Below are 16,944 nucleotides of genomic sequence, written 5' to 3' on the forward strand. Positions count from 1 at the left end.
GACCCTGCCCGCTAGGGAGCCCACCGCCCCCGCTCTCCTTTTGGCGGGGGCGCGACCGCCGGTACCGCAGGTGCCCCGCGGGGTGTGGCGGGACGCGGCTCGCACCGCCCCGGCTCCTCCCGCCGGGGTCCTCGCCGGCCCCTACGCCCGCCCCGCTGCCTCGCCCCGCCCGGCCGACGGCGGATGATGGCGCCGGCCTGCCCCTGAGGAGCCGCAGCGGGGGACAGTGGGGCAGCCATGGAGGAGGACCCGGAGCTGGAGAGGTGAGGGACGAGCGACAGCGCGGGGAGCGGTCCCGAGAGCGAGCGGCCTCTGCGGGGCTGCTGCGCTGCTCAGGCCCGGCAGCGCCTCCCGCGCCGCGAGGCCCGGGCAGCGCCGGGCTGGGGCTGGGGCCGGGGCCGGGGCCGGGGGCGGCTCCTCCGGTCCGACCGCGCCGCAGAGCGGGCCCGAGCTCCGCCGGGCTGTGCCCGCTGTCCCCAGCCAGCCCCTGCTGTGCGTGTGCGGTCACGGTGCGCGGCCTGGAGCTGCTTCGGCCGCGTCTTCCGCACACAACTTTGGCTGCGTGCTGCTGTCGCTTAGAATCGAGATTGGAAGGTCTTGGGTGGTTCACTCCTTATTACAATTTGATCTTGTTGTGTACTTGGCAAAATAAATTATAAAAATCCCAGAACACCTTATGTTGTTAGGAATTTCATTTTTCAGTGCTGGATATGTGCCCGTTGACCTGTTGTTAGAATTGTATTTTTGTATCAAAAAAAATACAAAATGCTTGGCAGTTATTTTGTCAAAAAATAAAATTGTTTTCTGCTTGGCATTTCGCTGGGATCAGTGAATTCGTCTTGCTGCATGTTTTGAGTTGCTCCCAAGCAAACACTGAGGAATAAAACATTGATTTCTATATTTGGATACTCAAAGTAGGCCTCTCTTGCTTTTGTTTTAGGAATAGACTTTTGATGTTTATGTCACAAATGTTTTGCAAAACAGTCCTATTTGTGTGATGGGATTTTTTTTTTTTTTTTTTGCTAGCTTATTTCTGGGTTGTTCACTTTCCTTATGGCTGTTTAAAACAACTGTTACAGTGAAGTGGTGACCAGAGGCATACTGAACTGTTCTCCTCATGGTTCTCTCCTTTAACTTTTAGGAAACCATATCTGGGAATGCTTACTGAAAATAACTTTTTTCTGTTTAAATCTAGCAGGTATTTGAAATGTGCCAAAAGCAATAGTACTGAGACAGTGGAAGGGCTAGAGAGCTTAATGCTTTCTAAGAGGCTTTTAATTCTTCCTGAGCTACTTCTGCTCTCAGATCATCAGTTTAATAATTAAAGCTTCTTTCTGTGTATGCATGAATGTTATTTGTACTGCTGCCATTCCAAACTTAAACCTTTTTTATTCATGGCGAGTTGAAACTATGCCGCTGTTCTTCCATGCTGACTTGTGGTTGCTGTTGCCATGCTGGGGACCGGGGGTTCTCTGGGCATTCAGGGCATAGCTGACCTCACCAGCTGTAGCTGACTCCTCCACAGTCACCTCCTGACTGATGCTCTTCTTCCCAGGAACTACATTCAAAGCTTTACCCTTCCTCGAAGGCTCAGTCCAAGTTGGGATTTGCTACTCCTGTTCTGTGGCCCCGTGGTAGATAATAAGCTCAGTGTCACTTAACAAAGTGACACAGTAGGGTTTAGCTGTTTGGTGTCACCAGTCCGTGTCACTGTGCACCTCAAAGGGTGTTTAGTCGGCCCCAAACACATTACAACCACAATGCAGTGCACTTGACAATTAGCTCTTCCTGTCCTGGATCCACCTATCATTAGTTACTTTTTCACACCTTAAATTTTCATACCAGCTCAATTTGGTGGTAGCACCCTGAATTGAGCTTGTGCTCTGTGCATTTCGAGGGTGTGCTTTGGCATTACTCTCTCCAAATAGTGCTTCCCTGTGCAGTCTTCAGTACAGAGCCCTTCCAGCCTAACACAGACCTTTCTTTGTCCTTTGGGTTAGAAACATTATGCCTTAGATTCATATTCAATAACTTACTGATCATATTCTCCTGTGAGTAGTGTAGCAATGGTAGTTTAGGCTTATAAATTTTAAGGGTTTTATAATATGCGTTTATAATATGGGTTAACATACAAATAATAGCATTTCTGTTCTGTAGCCACCGCGTTAACTACTTTAGGTGGATTTTTAGCATTTAAAAATGGGTTTATGTGGAATATTTTTAGTAGTCTGTCTCTGAACTCAGGCTTGTCCTGCAATGCACAGATCTTAAATAAAAACTTAAGGTTTTTATACATGTGGTTTTTATTTAATTTACCATGAGGGAAAAAGAAGTGTAGTATTTTTGTGCACTTTTCAGGTCAGAAATGAATTTTGTGTCCCAGTATTCCAAAAAGTGATCTGTTAAGTCAGTCGCCCTATATTTTTGTTACTATCTAGGGAGAAATCCCTTCATTTAGCTTCTTTTATTTTATCCTTACTGCCACATTGCCTGATAATATTTTTCAATTTTACTGTGTCTGACTCTCACTTGATCTTGCTTTTGATGTTTTCCTCACTTTAATATGAAGTGAGGTTTTCCTAGAAGCTGAATACTAACTTTTAAGTTCCCGTGTGACTGTTGCATTCTGTGGATTTTAAAACTCTAAAAGCTGTAAATACCACAGATGTGTAAAACAGTAATATTTGCTACATTCTACTGAACTACTACTTCTGCTCCATCTTACCCGATAACCTTTGATGGAAGTATGAACTGAGATTTTCCCCTGGGAACTTGCTGGTACATCAGTGAAGACCCTGAGCCTTAAGGTTCCATGTGATTCTTAAGAAAATTCTAAATTATGTTAACATATGATTAATGGTATTTGAAGTTATGAGCCAAGAAGGAGGTAGGAAAAGTTGTGAATTAGCTAATAGGAGCTGCTCAGTTTCTTTCCTCTGCAAGCACCTGTAAGTGACTTTCCTAGTATATTTCAACTAAATATACACTCATATTATGGAGATCACCATTTTCATTCTTATGTAAAAAATGAAATATTTCTTCCCCCTCTGCTTCCTAAAGTATTGTCATTGTGGTTCTGTGTGTTTGAAGCACAGAAGATGCATCATTTCTCTTCAAGTACAGAGGAAGTGGCTTTGTTATACTGTGTGTCCATATCCTTCCATAATCAATTCTGTCTCTCAGTAGCTACAAATATTTCACAGCCTTGGATATCATACTTTATTAGAAATACCTGCCAAGCTTATTTAGAGCATCATTTACTTGGGATTATTTCCTAAGGAGATGGTGCTCTGAATCACAAAGAATGCTATAATTCTGTAACAAGAGGCCTGTAGTTGAGTTGAGAATCAATAATCTAATATTTTTGCTGCATGGGCAGCCCAGCCACACTTTTTAACAAGCAAGCTTTGTGCCTTGGAGAAAATTAATGGTTTTTACTATTGATTTTAACTATTAAAGTCAAGTGTCAGGATTCAGTATTCCTTACCCCTGGTGAAAAAAAAAAAAAAAGAAAAAAGCTAAGATTGATGTTTGAAATGGAGTGCTACGTTCACTACTCAGGCTGGTGAGAATATCAGCACAGAAATCTGCTGCAAATAGCACTCACAAGACTTGGCAAGTAGAATACTTAAATAGGTACAAAACCTGATCAGCAAAGAATGAGAGCATTCACATCCCCAATGTGGGATGTCTTTGAGCAAATGTCAGGAAGCTTGTGGTGTATTGTGCTTCTTTTCATTCTTCACCTTGTAGTTGTGCCCTGGGTTTTATTCCTGACTTTCATTTTCATCAGTTTTCTTAGTAAGGGTGAGCAGATAGGACCAGCACATGAGATTTAATTTTAAATAACACTGTCAGTGTCTTCAGTCACTTGTTTGTGATGTGGGATGTGTAGGGGAGAAACCAAAGACAGGGAAAGCAGGAAGTTCTAGTGATGTGGGGAGAAGTGAGAGTGGGAAAATAAAGGAACAAGGGAATAAAAAGTTCTGGTCATGTGTGTATAGGCTGCTGGTTGGTACTCTGGTCTGGCCATGCCCTGTGCCTAATCATCGCAGTGTGTCCTGTCTTCCTGTTAAATTCCTTTCTAACTCTGTCTTGGGTGAAGGACTGTTTGAGGGGAGAGGGTGTACATCCTAGTGCTAGCAGCTACAGTCAGACTGTGGGTTGGAGGGACCATATGTCCGTGGTGCTAGCTGCTGGAACATGTGAAGGTTTGGATGCCAGCAGCTGGGCTTGGACCTGGGCTGGAGGCCTGGGTGCTGGCAAGTGGGGACATGTCACAGAGTGAGTAAACCAAATGTTAGCCCCTGAAATGGGATTGGGGACCATGTGTTTATGTGTGCTGTCGTACTGGAGCAAGTATGGGTGTGTGAGGGACCGTGTGGCTGTTGGTGGAGATCAAGCTGGAATAGCTGGTAAGTGGGTGAGTAGGGAGAGAGCTGGAGCGTGAGGCAGGAGGAGCTAGCTGTTGGGACACCAGGGAGTCCTGCCCAGCTGCTGAATAGACTGTAGGGTTAGGGGTGAGATGTGTGTGTGTGCTGGTGTGTCTCCACAGGCAAGAGTGAAGTGGGGTTGGGTGCCGGGGCCCAGGGTGTCCCAGTCAGCCCTGTGTGATGGTCTGTACGGGCAGTGCAGTTGGGCTGAAGATTTGGGGCCTCCCATATCCAGCTGGAGAGAAGCAGGATGAAGCTGTGGGTCTGAGCAAACTGTGTGTCTGTCTGTGATGGATGTGGCCAGCAGTGTATGTGCCTGGTGTGTACATCTGCTCCTGGGAGCTGGTTTTCAGCCTTGCTACTGGTTGGACCTGCACATGGAGCTGTGGCTCTCTGGCCTCTCGGCTGTCAGATCCAGCATCATCTGTCTTCTCCTGACAGTCATCTGTAATCACAAACCATGGGTGGTCTCTGTCATAACAGGGTGCTTTCATTGCCTGTAACTGTCAGACATACCTCTTTATTCCCAATTACTCATTTTTTCAGTCTATCCATTTGACCTTTTGGAAAATAATTATGAAGCTCTTCCCCTGACTGAGGAATAGAAAATACTTTTCATTTTGCCTGACTAGGAATTATTCTGTTATTTGGACACATGCATTTACGATGATGGTTATTAAGATATATGCAATGGGAGCTTTGCCTGTAACCTTGGAATACAGAGAGAGGAAAAACTCTAATCTCTCAGAAATGTAAATAGGTCTTGTAACATACTCTTGAAGATAAAAATATCACTGCTTGTACCTTCATGTTACTGCAATTCTGCAACTTGATTGCCCAAAAATGATTACCACAGCAAGTTTTAAGTGGCGCTTGCTATAAAACATGTCAGAATGATGACAGAGTTCTTTAAATGTGCCCCTGTCCCTAATTTTCTCTCCTATCAGTCTCCCAGTGTTTGGATGGTTCTCATGTGAAAGTTACATGCTGCATTCCCTTTGCTCATGCTGCTGCCTTTAGAATTGAAGCTGGCAGCCATGGAACTGTTTGTATTGTAACCAAGCTGTAAAAATGAAGAGACTGAGGAATGTGGAGTCCCACGAGGCCTATAAAAGCAAATTTTAAAAACTTGTTTGCGTAGCTTTTGGCTTGCTTGTGTAGAGGATATAAGTTCAGTGAGTGGAAACATTATTTCAGAGAGGACATGGGCATTGCATTTCATTTGTCTGTGCAAGCTGAAAGGGCTTTGTAAAGCTGCAGTGAATAAGGGCAATGTTGAAAGAAGAGTATTAGGAAATAATGGTTGATAATGAAGGTGTGGAACTAGAAGGCTGCTAAGGTGGATGCCAAGTCAGTCTGAGCTTTGATAGAACAAAAAAAAAGTCTCAAATACTTAAAGGCATGTAATTCCTGCCTAAGTTAATAGAATTGGTCTCACCATATTAATTTTTTATGATGTTTTCCCTAAAACTGAATCATAGCTGTTTAAAATACCTATGTGTGGGCTTTATTAGTGCTTTGTAGCTCAGATTATTTGGTTTCTTATTTCAATTAGAAATTGTTACAGATTTTGTAGTACAATAATAATGACAGGCTTTTAATCTTTCAGTCAGGTTTCTTAAAAAGAGAATCACCAAGTTTGGTAACTGGTAATTAAAAGTCAGACACTTTCTTCCCCTCCTTCCTCACCTTTGTCTGACATTGCTGTTTGAAGGCTCAGGACAAGCTTCTATAAAAGCCCTGTGTTCCTGCTATGATCACTGTGACCTAGCTCAGGATGCTCAGATAGCAAATTCTGAGGTCTAGAGAAAAAAAAAAATGCTGTAATTTCATTAAGGCCTGCATATGCAACATCTCTCATATTGCAGTGCTACAGCCTGTGTTTTGCACCCCTTTTTTGGTGTTCTTGCAAGCAGCCATCCCACACCCGCTGCTTCTCTTACCTGGGAAGGGGCCAGTAGCTGGTGAGGTTGCTGATGCTGAACTTGCCATTTTGGAGAAGGTACCTGGGAGATACTCATTTTCCATGAGTGCCTGTGGTATGATAGGACCCAGCTTGTGCTCACAGGCAGAAGTATGCTTAAAAGGGATTTGAAGTGCCCCAAGCCCTGTTTTTCATTCAGTGTTACAGTTTTTGTATTTGCAACACCTTTAGCTGGTTTTAATATTTCAGGATGTTTCTTTTAATCTTGGTGCATAGGAATTTGAATTATCTTAAAAGTCAAGGTGATTTTGGTAGCTTCTTTATTGCTTAATTCACTACAGTGAATAAAGCTATCTGTTTTATTTGCCTAAGTGCATAAAGTGGCAAGTTCTTGTGTTCCACAAGTGGTGACCTTTTCCTTTTTCTCTTACTCAGGAAGGCTGTGGAAGAATTACTTAAAGAGGCAAAACGTGGGAGAACCAGAGCTGAAACCATGGGAGCTATGGGTTGGTAAGTTGTGCCAGGAGGACATGAATTCTGATGCCAAAATAAATCTTGTCTTTAATGTGTGACAGAAGTCTCTACCTTTTTATGTGTTTCATGTTTAAATAATTTGTACTCATCTACATATTTGGGCAAAAATTCCAGTCTAAATAAGAAAGAAGTTCAGGTAAATTCTGTCTGCAGGAAATTGCTTGTCTGAATGTGTTGAAGACGAAGCAATTGGAAAATAGGGAATATGTTCTTATAATAGATGGAATTGCAAAGTTTGGGTTGGAATCTCATGAGTCTTTGTGCATGTACTTACATACCAGCCACATATTACTGGGTTACTCTGTTTTAAGTGAAAAGAATTCATAACCTGACAAAGAAAGCTAAAGCCTTATATTAATAAAACAACAAACTATCCTTTACTAGACAATTAATATGTAAATTTTAGCCAAAATGAACTCAATGAACTCAAAAGTATAATCCAGTTTTGGAAGAGGGTTGCTTTTTAATACTAAAAAAACCTAAAACCCGTGGGCTTATTTGTATAGTAACTGGGAAAAAATCACAGTATTTAAATCTTAAATACAACATTAATTCTTCAATGCAGTATTCCAGATTTGACAGCTAGATTGACACGGAATGTAATGCATGTAATTGCAGTTAGAGAAGTAATAACATGCTGAGGAGGGTCATTCATCATAAAATAATGTATATGACTTTAATAAGAACCATTGGATCTAGGAACATTCACACAAGTAGTGCACCAGTTGAGTGCACTAAATGCACTTGTAGAAAAGGTTTGTGTTCCTCCATCAACAGTACAAAGAGATAAGCCTGCCCTGTTCATTAAGGTCTCAGCTCAGTTGTCTGTTTGTTTTAATAGCTCTGAAGAGATTGATATGGTGTCTTGCTGAAAAAAAAAATAGTTACTCCTTTATGTTTTCAAACAGGTTTGGGATTTTGTGTATGTTTTACTCAGTATTTCTTCTAGGGATGCAGTTCATTCCCTTTCTGTTAAAACAGCTTAATTGGTTTAATCCCCCCGAGTGGCTGTAGCTGTACTGATCCACCGTGCTTTGACCCTGCCAGCCTAGCCATGTGGCCAGGTAACCCAGTGCACACAGTTAGCACCATCAAGTGATGTCTGCATCCAGTTACTCTGAATTTGCAAGTTGATTCCAGATATGGAAACCAAAGATTTCAGCAGGGAGATACTCAGGTGCCCCTGTACAATTTTGCTGCCACTTGTGCAGTCTGGAATACCTGCCAGGAGAGTGTATGGGCATCTGCTCCTGAATGTGGCTCCTTCTTATTCCTTGTTTGTAAGAGGATAGTGGTCCTGTTCAGCTGGATATGATGATCAGCTCAGAATGCAGTTTGCTGAAACCTGATGCCCAGGGCCTACCAGGGAATGGGATAGGCAAGGGTGACCTGTTGTTCAGAGCAGGTTCAGATTAATGGTGTCTGGCTAGGTCAGGGTTCTGCTAAAGTTGTAGGAGGAAAGGACTGTCAAGACAGAAGAAGACTCTTGACATAGGGCTTGGCATGGTGATACCCTGAACTGAGTCTGTTGAAGTGCTTCCCACTGCAGAGGTACTGAGTGAGCAGCTGTACTGGATCAAATAAAGGATCCATCCCTACAGTGCCCTGTGTCCCTCAGGGGCCCATACCCAGTGCCTAGGAAGTGATTTGCTGAATATCTTTGTTTCTGAATATGCTCAGTAGTACCTTCTTCAAGGTAGTTCTTCTGCATCTCAGGAGATCATATTCTTAGAGATGATTTCTTTGTACGTATTGCATCTTCAGGGATTTTTATCTCACTGTATCTATCCTTAGAGAGGCTGGTAGTAATCCCTTTTGTTGACAAATCTACTGCTGTAGGGTTTGGCATAAGCTAGTGTGTGGCTGAAAGGAAAGTATAAAGCCCCCCCAAAGGCAATAAGTCTTTGCTGTCCAGTTCTGCAGGCACAACAGACAGAACAGAAGCTGCCACTGCTGTCACCTCTTCAATATTTTTTTGTGCCCTGTTATGCAGTTCTGGTGCTTCTGAACTGGCCCGACAGCTAAGTATTGCACAAACACATGGGAGATATAATGGGTAAGATATTTGGAAGAAAACTTAACTATGCTCAGTTGAATATCACACTCCAGCAAAATGCTGTCAAGTGTTACTGATCCTGAAGGGCTTCAGAGATTACATCCAGGACTGAGATGTAACCTTGCAAGGTGTAAACTACTGAGAATAAAGTAACTTCTGCTCAGAGCTCTGGGAATGAAATGAGCAAATGAAATTAGCAGAGCAGTTAGCTCATGAAAATGTGTTACTAGTAGACCAGATTGAGGAAATCATAACTGATGGAAGCAAAGACAAGGTCATCACCAGCTTGTCTAAAAGCACGGTGCTAACAGGTGAAACACAAAACCTTCCTTCCTTGCCAAACTCAAAATGCTTACAGGTGTGTTTCATGAGGACTTCTGGGATTCCTCAGCCCTTTGTCAGAGGAGTCCTGGAGAAGAGATGCACACACCCTGGAGACATCTAGTGTAAGGCCATCAGTCCTGCATTGGCACTGGAAAGTTGAAGCAGCTCAACCTATGAAGAAAAGATTTGTTCTGCCATCTGTCTTTGGGTAAGGAGAAGCAGAGGCTGCTACTGCTCATACTTCACTGATTCCAGTTTATGTTGCTCTCCAGCAGCTGTTGAATACTGGGAAATACATTTCTGGAGTCAGTGGCATTTACAGAAGTTGGTCAAAGGGAGGTATGTGGAGAAGTGGCATTTCTGGGTGGGGTGACTATATTGTGCATACCTTATCAAAGGAGTAGTGTCTCCTGGTGAATATTGATGGCAGCAAAGCCTTCAGCAAGCCTCTCAGCACTGTTTTGGGACTGCTCTCAGGTTCAAGCCATTGCTCTGTTACTGTCCAGAGTGATTCGTTCTCCATAGCTCAGGTACACTGTTTGAAAAAGTTCCCCAAGAACCCCTGCCTAACCTTTTGCTGTCTCATAATTTGAGATAGATGATGGTTGCTGGAGCCTAAAATACAAGTATCCAAACCAGCTTAGCTGACAGGTACAAAAAAAAATGCACAAAGCCATCAACCTGCAGCCCAGTCTCATACAAAGACTGAGCCTTGAAATACAGGGCAGTATCGTTAATATTTCTTCTAGTTTGGGAATGTGTTGCTGGTTTCACATTGTCTTACAAGTTTAATGTGGATGACATGGGCAGGTGCTGCAACCTTAGAGGCTCGTGGAAGAAAGGCTTGCCCCAGTTTGGCACAAGTAACCAGCAGGGAGGTTGGCAGTGATATTTGCCAAGACTTTGTTCGGGAAGGGAAATTATTTGAGGCTCTCTGGACATGGAGCAACTGTCAGTACTGCTGGAGGGCTGCATGATCTCTTAGTTGGTTAAGAATCTCAGCTCACTGGCCTCCATACTCTCAGGACTGCTCAGATAGGCAGTATGTAGGTCCGTGGTGAATGAATCCAAGAAATGCCGGATATTCTTATTTGTAGATTTCATTCAGCAGTGCAGTATTTCTAGTTCCTGCAGTGTTCCTTTTGTACATACTCTGTGGCTGGGGTGATTCTTGTTGGGGGATGGGGGGTCTCCTGAATCCTTATGATAACACATGATGTACATCCTGCTGCTAATGTGTCTGGCTCAAGCATTAGTACAGCTAATCACAAATAAGGAAATGTGTGAGAGAAGGGTAAGGAAGAACCCTCTTCTGAAGGTGTCTTAATCCTGGAAATGTTAATCAGAACAGAGCAGAATCTGTGGTTGAATCCTAGTGATGATGCTGTAATGCTGGAACTTCTGAGATGAGAAAAGACGGCAGAGCAGTTGTCTGGAAGCTAACATTTGAAGGATCAGTTGGATCCAGGGTGAGGAGTTTTGGACAAATAGTCGAAGAATATTTGAAATGCTTAGATAAATTTGTTTCATCAGAGGCTATTGGACATAGATTAAATAGGGTATTTGGGAGTTTCCATTGTTTCTAATTAATCAGAGGCTATTGGACATAGATTAAATAGGGTATTTGGGAGTTTCCATTGTTTCTAATTAAAATAAAGCCAAACATTCAGCTTCTTTGAAGTGTTTCTCTTGGTTCTATGTACGTAATTCATGACTTTTTTTATAGCAGTGAAGTTAGGTCCCATTTTAAGCAGTTGTTCTGCTTTAACTAAAAAAGGCAGTTAAAATGCCACAAAAGTGACTGTGTGAAAAAAGTTCTAGATGCCTTTTTTTCCAATGTATAGGTCTGATCTTCGGAGATGCTGATAACATGAGCCAAAGCTAAATTGAATGTTGCTTCTCATCTTATTTGAAAAGCTTATGTAAAGTAAGAACTGGAAAACATGATATTTTTGGATGGTTTGTTCAGCTCTGCATTGTAAGAGCAGATGAAATTACAATTAAAAAAATGGAAGGATTACATTATTTTAAAGTCTGTTTTTTGTAAAGTAATCCTAAAATTGCTTTCATTCCTGTAGATAGCTTTCTGTTCAATACCAAATCTGTTAGAAGTACAGCAGAATACAAAATGATGATGCTACTGAAACTGTGAAGTGCTGTGTTGCATCTTGTCTTTGAATGGGTGTTGTGTGCAGGAACACTGCAATAGATTCCCCTCAGCTTTCATTTGAATATGAGGAGGAGGAGAAACAGGGTACAGATAGAGATTGAAAAAAATATGTTTAAATCTTGTAATCAGGGAACATCCTAACTCAAGCTGTCACTGGAACAGATTGCCCAGAGAAGCTCTGGATGTCTTGTCTCTGGAAGTGTTTAAGGCCAGGTTGGATGGAGCTCTGAGCAACCTAATCTAGTGAAAGGTGTTGGAACTTGACAATATTTAAGGTCCCTTCCAAACCAGATTCTATGATCCTACAAAGTCCTGCCAGCTGCACCTGGCTGCCAAGACCGTATTTCAAAACTTTCAGTGTCCTCTGAGGCATCCTCTTTTGTAAGGTCCCCCATAACAGGGTAACAACACAGATTACTTGGTTTGGCAAAACAACCTCTAGCCGTTTCCCCTCCCTCTTCAGTCACTCTTCTAATGAAATACTATCTTTTCCATGGCAGTTTGGAAATGGTAGAAATGTACTTGTCAGTTCATCCGTAGTGAACTTTTTTTCTTAGAAAGATGGGGTTTAATCTGTATGGTAAGGCTGACTGCGCCAATCCTGTTTGGCGTCTCCAGTTACTCCGCAGAGACAAGACTGGCGCATGGCATTGTGCTCTTGTGTCTTAAAGGGTGTCAGCATGTTTTTACTGTTAGGAACTTGTATAGTACATTTCTGTGCTGAACTGCACTGCTGCATTGGATGGCGGGCACTGGTTGGAAATTCTGTGTTACTGCACAGAAATTGACTTAAAGGGTCAAAAATAGGGTTAATATTTGACCTACATTAACAATGAGTGATTTAATTTTTTCTTAAAGGGCAATATCATTGTGTTGCATTGTCTTGGTTATTATATAGTGGAGAAATTTTGAGTGGTGTGAGATTTATTTGTGGAGGGAGGCAAGATTCTGTCTGAGAGAATAGCTTGCTCTAGCTTTTGGAGCATGCGGAGCAGAAAGTGAACCTTAAAATGGGTGAAGACTGCTATGGAACTGGAGTGTGATAGACAGGAAGGCTCTAGCACTGCAGTTTGTGTCCTTGCCTCACACATGCCTGCAGCCCTGCTTGGGGCAGATTTCACTTCAGAACTTTAATGTTCTTTTAACTTGTTTGGTTTTTGCTGGTTGGTTGGTTGGTTTGTTTAAAAGCAAAGCTTCTCAAATCAGTTCTGTGGCACTGTTTGCTGGTCACAGCAGCATTGTGTTCCGCCATGCCCAGGCTGAGATTGCCTCCCAGCCCTCCAGAACTCACCTGAGGGCAAACCCGTTTGTGAATTGAGCACTGCAGGATCAGGCCCTACAGCAAACCCAAGCCTGGCCTTTGGAGATGGCAATTTCCTCACCATTAGAGATGATCTCAAAGATATCAAAGTTCACTTTTAGTCTTCACAGTTCCATATATACCATGGCTATTTGTGAACTTGTGCTCTGTGTGTGTAATATAGCACACACCATAAATCTTGCTTGCTTGAAGATTTAAAGGCAACATGTGCTTTGTTGAAGTCTGAAGTCAATAAAACTAAGAACTAATGCTTTTCTTCAGTGCCATGACTTACTGCTGCTCCATGAAAGCCTGGTGGCTCACTTTAATCACAGTATGATAGTAAACTAATGACATCTCTTAGCTGACTCTCAAGTCCAGCATTTCTCATCAATTTTCATTCTTAGTATAGCTCAGGCAGCACTCTTAGTGTCAAAAAGAAATAAATGCTTCAGCCAGATGGATTTATTTAGGTTAAATTGACTGTCTCATTCTAGCACTATATATTAGTGCTTAAATCAGTGCATTTCTTAAGAAAAGGCAAGAGGAAAAACAAATGTGAAATGGATTTTGCCTGGATGCAGCCTAGAGAAGGCTGCCCTCCTTGGTAGGAAATGCTGAGGTACAATAGTTTAATGCAGTTATAAGACATACAAAGGACTTTAATTTTGGCTGGTTTCTGTTATGTCTTGAGTGTAACCTGTGCTGTGACTTGTTCAGCACCATGTTCATCATTTGTGTAGCTTCAAACAGAAACCCTGTTCTACTGACATTTATTTATCTAATTTACAAAAGAGATATACTAGATTAAAGATCTTATTTATTTAAAACCAGGATTTGAGAAAAATAGTGTCAATTTATATGAAGAAAGTTTAGAAAATTTTAAAATTCTATGCAGTAAAGTGTATCAGAAAATACCTAGTGGAATTAAAACAGCATGGCTGTATACTTCTAAAATTGCTCTCCTAAGCTCTTGAAGGATTTAGCACAAGAACAATTATCAGGAATGCTTAGTAGGTAGACCTGAACCAAACCACATGGTAAATTGCATGTCCAGTTGAGTCATGAAATGTGCTAAATGATCATACGTGATCTTTGTTGTAGTTTGCTTGTTGTTCTGATAGTTCTGATGGTTTAGAGGTGTCAAAGGTTTTTGAGTAGTTAGGGTATCATTTCTACCCTTACACAAAATATTCAAGTAGATGATCTTAACTTTGTGGTGTTAGGATTCCATGACTGATTGATTCAGTAAGTTGCTGTGATCTCTAACAGCTCTGATTTTTTAAAAGGAATCCTGTAACTTGTCTCAAAACTGTGAAGATAAACACCACAGTGAGTCCAACTATAAACAAACTCTTCAGAGTGATTTCTGCTTTCTATAGAACGTATTTAAGCTTGTTTTTTCTTGTTCCATTATTTAAGAGGTGATAAATTGGGAATAAGTAGAGTACAGTTGATACCAGCAAAATAAATGAAATTTACAATACTTGTTTCCTAAAACTAGCTGATAAATTATGTGCAAAAGTGTTAAGCTGCAAGAGGAGAAAGTAAAAACAAAGCAGAAAGTAGTTGGATAAGTATCTTTATTATTTAAGAAAAAGAAACAAAACACTTTGGTGGTTGCTAAGTATAAGTTTAAATTGGTATGTCTCATGTATATGTTTATGCTACAGCCATTTGGGTTCCTCATGCATGTGTATCTTACTTTCTGAATATTGCAGTTCACTAGATAATGCTGACTTTAAAAGATCATGATCTCTGTAAGGCATTCTGATTTGACTTAGGGTATGTTATTAAATGTTTGATTTCTGAATACCTAAGTTAGGCACCATCAACTTTAAAATATATTGGTATCCTTTGCTTCCCCCTACACACACTACCTTGAGAAAATCATGTGAATTTTGAAGTAAAATAATTTTCTTCTCATAAAGAGTAAGATAAAAGAATGGTGATGATTTGGAACTTATTTTTCTGTACTGAGAGTTTACACTAGGTGGCATGCAAGGAAAGCCAAAATCACAAACCTGTCTTAAAATCACTGAAGTTAAAATCTCAGACTTGTCTTGGGATGTTTTTACCTTGTCTTTTGATGACTTTTGCATGTCTTTACAGGTTGAAATGTCCTCTTGCTGGTACAAATAAAAGATTTCTTATTAATACCATCAAAAACACGTTGCCATCTCAAAAAGAACAAGACCAAGAGCGTGAGCAAAAGGAAGATGATAAGGAGTCTGAGCCAAGCAAAAGCAGGAAAGAAGAAAAACCAAAGAAACGCAGAATTCACCCATACACACCCAGCTTTCAATCCAGAAGGAGGATCAGCTACTCTCCTCCAAGGCACCAAAGCAGGAACCAGCACACCAAGGATAAACATGAAAAGCGATCGAGCAAGCGATGAGGAGAGGAGAGGAGAGAGACAAGTATGTGTTGTTACAAGTCAGGAATGTCATTGAGTGTAGGAAAACAGAGGTGTCTCAGTTTTTCAAGAAGAGTTGATGTTCAAACTTGAGTTCTCAACCAAGTTGCCTGTGTGAGAAGTAACCTTGAGGTAGCTTTAGAAACTTTTCTTTGGGACCTTTAAGAGAAAAGCAAAGTACAGCATAAAACTTTCAGTTGTTTTAGAACAGACATTCCCTTACTCTGTTCCTCTCTCCCCTTCTGACTAAGCCTAGGGTCTTGGTGATGGAGTGTGATACATGTGTCACTGTCTAATACAAATCATTTAGTCATGTCACTCTTTTGGAAATAAATTTAAATCAAGCAGAATTCTATTTATTGTGTGAAGTTTGCAGAACTTCTTTGCTGCTAACCAATAAAGAAGTTTTGCTTATTTGGATTAGAATCTAGAAAAAGAGAAAGCTGGTCAGTGCCTGGCCAAGCATATGCATTTTGTATAGAATATAAGAGATTGCTGTCTTTAATATAAAAAGAAAAAATTAAAATTGGATGATGCTGGTTTTGCTTTCCAAGAGGGACTGCTGGGAAATACTGATTTTGCTTGTTAATGTATTCACAAACCTATCATAGATAACAATAAACATTACCCCTAAGAAGCTACAACTGCAATAATTGTCTCTGTTTAGACTTCCCTCTGTAAGGAAGTAGTTGGAACAGTCTGTTGTCATGGTGCTTTCAAAACAAACCCTGAAGACAAAATTTTCATCTTTCCCGTCTACTGCTAGAAAGTTTCCAAGTAAATATGTAATTCTAGAAATACAGAGGTGATGTTTAAACTGTCAAATGCTCACTTTCCAAGCCTATGTGACAATTCTGTAGCGGTACAGTTCTTAAACTTGTGACCATGAGCACAAATGATACCCATTGGCATCTTCTACGTCTCACTTCTCTTTGTGTTACATTAACAAACCTCTACGTAAAATATTTTGTATTTTGCTGTTCTCAGAAATAATTGTTTTCAGCATAGGTTTGTTTTTGAGTGTGTTGACAATAAAATCGGAAACGTTCATTGAGAGTGCCGTGCGGAATTACTGCAATTAATGGTTTCTTACCCGGGACGGGGGCTCCGCGGTGAGCCGGGGCAACAGCGCCACCTATAGGCGAGTGCGCGCCTCGCCGCGGCACCGGGCCGGCTCTCCCGAGCTCCCGAGGGACAAAGCGGGGCGGCTCCGCTGGATTCTGCTGCGGGAGCTGGGAATTGCTCTTCTGAGTAGCGGGAAGGCGCAAATACTGCCGCTGAGCCCGCTGGACACTGGCAGGGTCAGCATATCCAATGAAGTGGGATACTTGGACATTTCCCCAGAGGAGTTATGCACAGATCCTCGATTTCCCTGCGAGACCCACAGCACTAAATTAGACCTCTTAGCCTTTCAGAAAATTTACAGTTATTTAAGTGGGATTAATGAAAAGGTAGTATCTTTGGAGAATACAAGGACTGTCTTCAGGGTAAATAAACAGATGGTGTTTGCAGTTCTTATTCTGCTGAGTACAATCACTATTGTGCACTCCTTAATAATCCATTTTGGAAGGACAGCAGCTATAACACTGGCTGAGTTCTGCTGCAGTGACACTGCTGAATGGATATGACTTTGAAGCAGAGAATTCATCTCACCATTGATCAGAATTTGGCCTGGAGATGATCCACAGAAAAAAATTTTGTGAATTCTTGCTGGTCTGGCTTGTGCTGGTATATGCTGTCCTGAGAGATTTCAACTCTCAGGCCTTCAAACACCACTTTGGGATAAG

At 41.6% G+C, this 16,944-nt stretch overlaps 1 protein-coding gene across 2 annotated transcripts; it reads left to right on the forward strand.

Annotated features, from left to right (window-relative positions):
- Positions 1–137: 137 nt before the first annotated feature.
- On the forward strand, positions 138–16,207 carry POLR1D (RNA polymerase I and III subunit D). Of its 2 annotated transcripts, none has more exons than XM_063149087.1 (3): positions 138–263; positions 6,793–6,867; positions 14,854–16,207. In XM_063149087.1, exons 1-3 carry the CDS (start codon positions 238–240, stop codon positions 15,137–15,139), a joined length of 387 nt encoding a protein of 128 aa, XP_063005157.1. In that variant the 5' UTR covers positions 138–237; the 3' UTR covers positions 15,140–16,207. The 2 variants fall into 2 exon arrangements, with proteins under 2 accessions (XP_063005157.1, XP_063005158.1); XM_063149088.1 differs by having other exon boundaries at positions 160–263; positions 6,797–6,867.
- Positions 16,208–16,944: the final 737 nt, after the last annotated feature.

This window comes from Melospiza melodia, chromosome 2 (assembly GCF_035770615.1).
Source record: "Melospiza melodia melodia isolate bMelMel2 chromosome 2, bMelMel2.pri, whole genome shotgun sequence".
NCBI classification, from domain to species: domain Eukaryota; kingdom Metazoa; phylum Chordata; class Aves; order Passeriformes; family Passerellidae; genus Melospiza; species Melospiza melodia.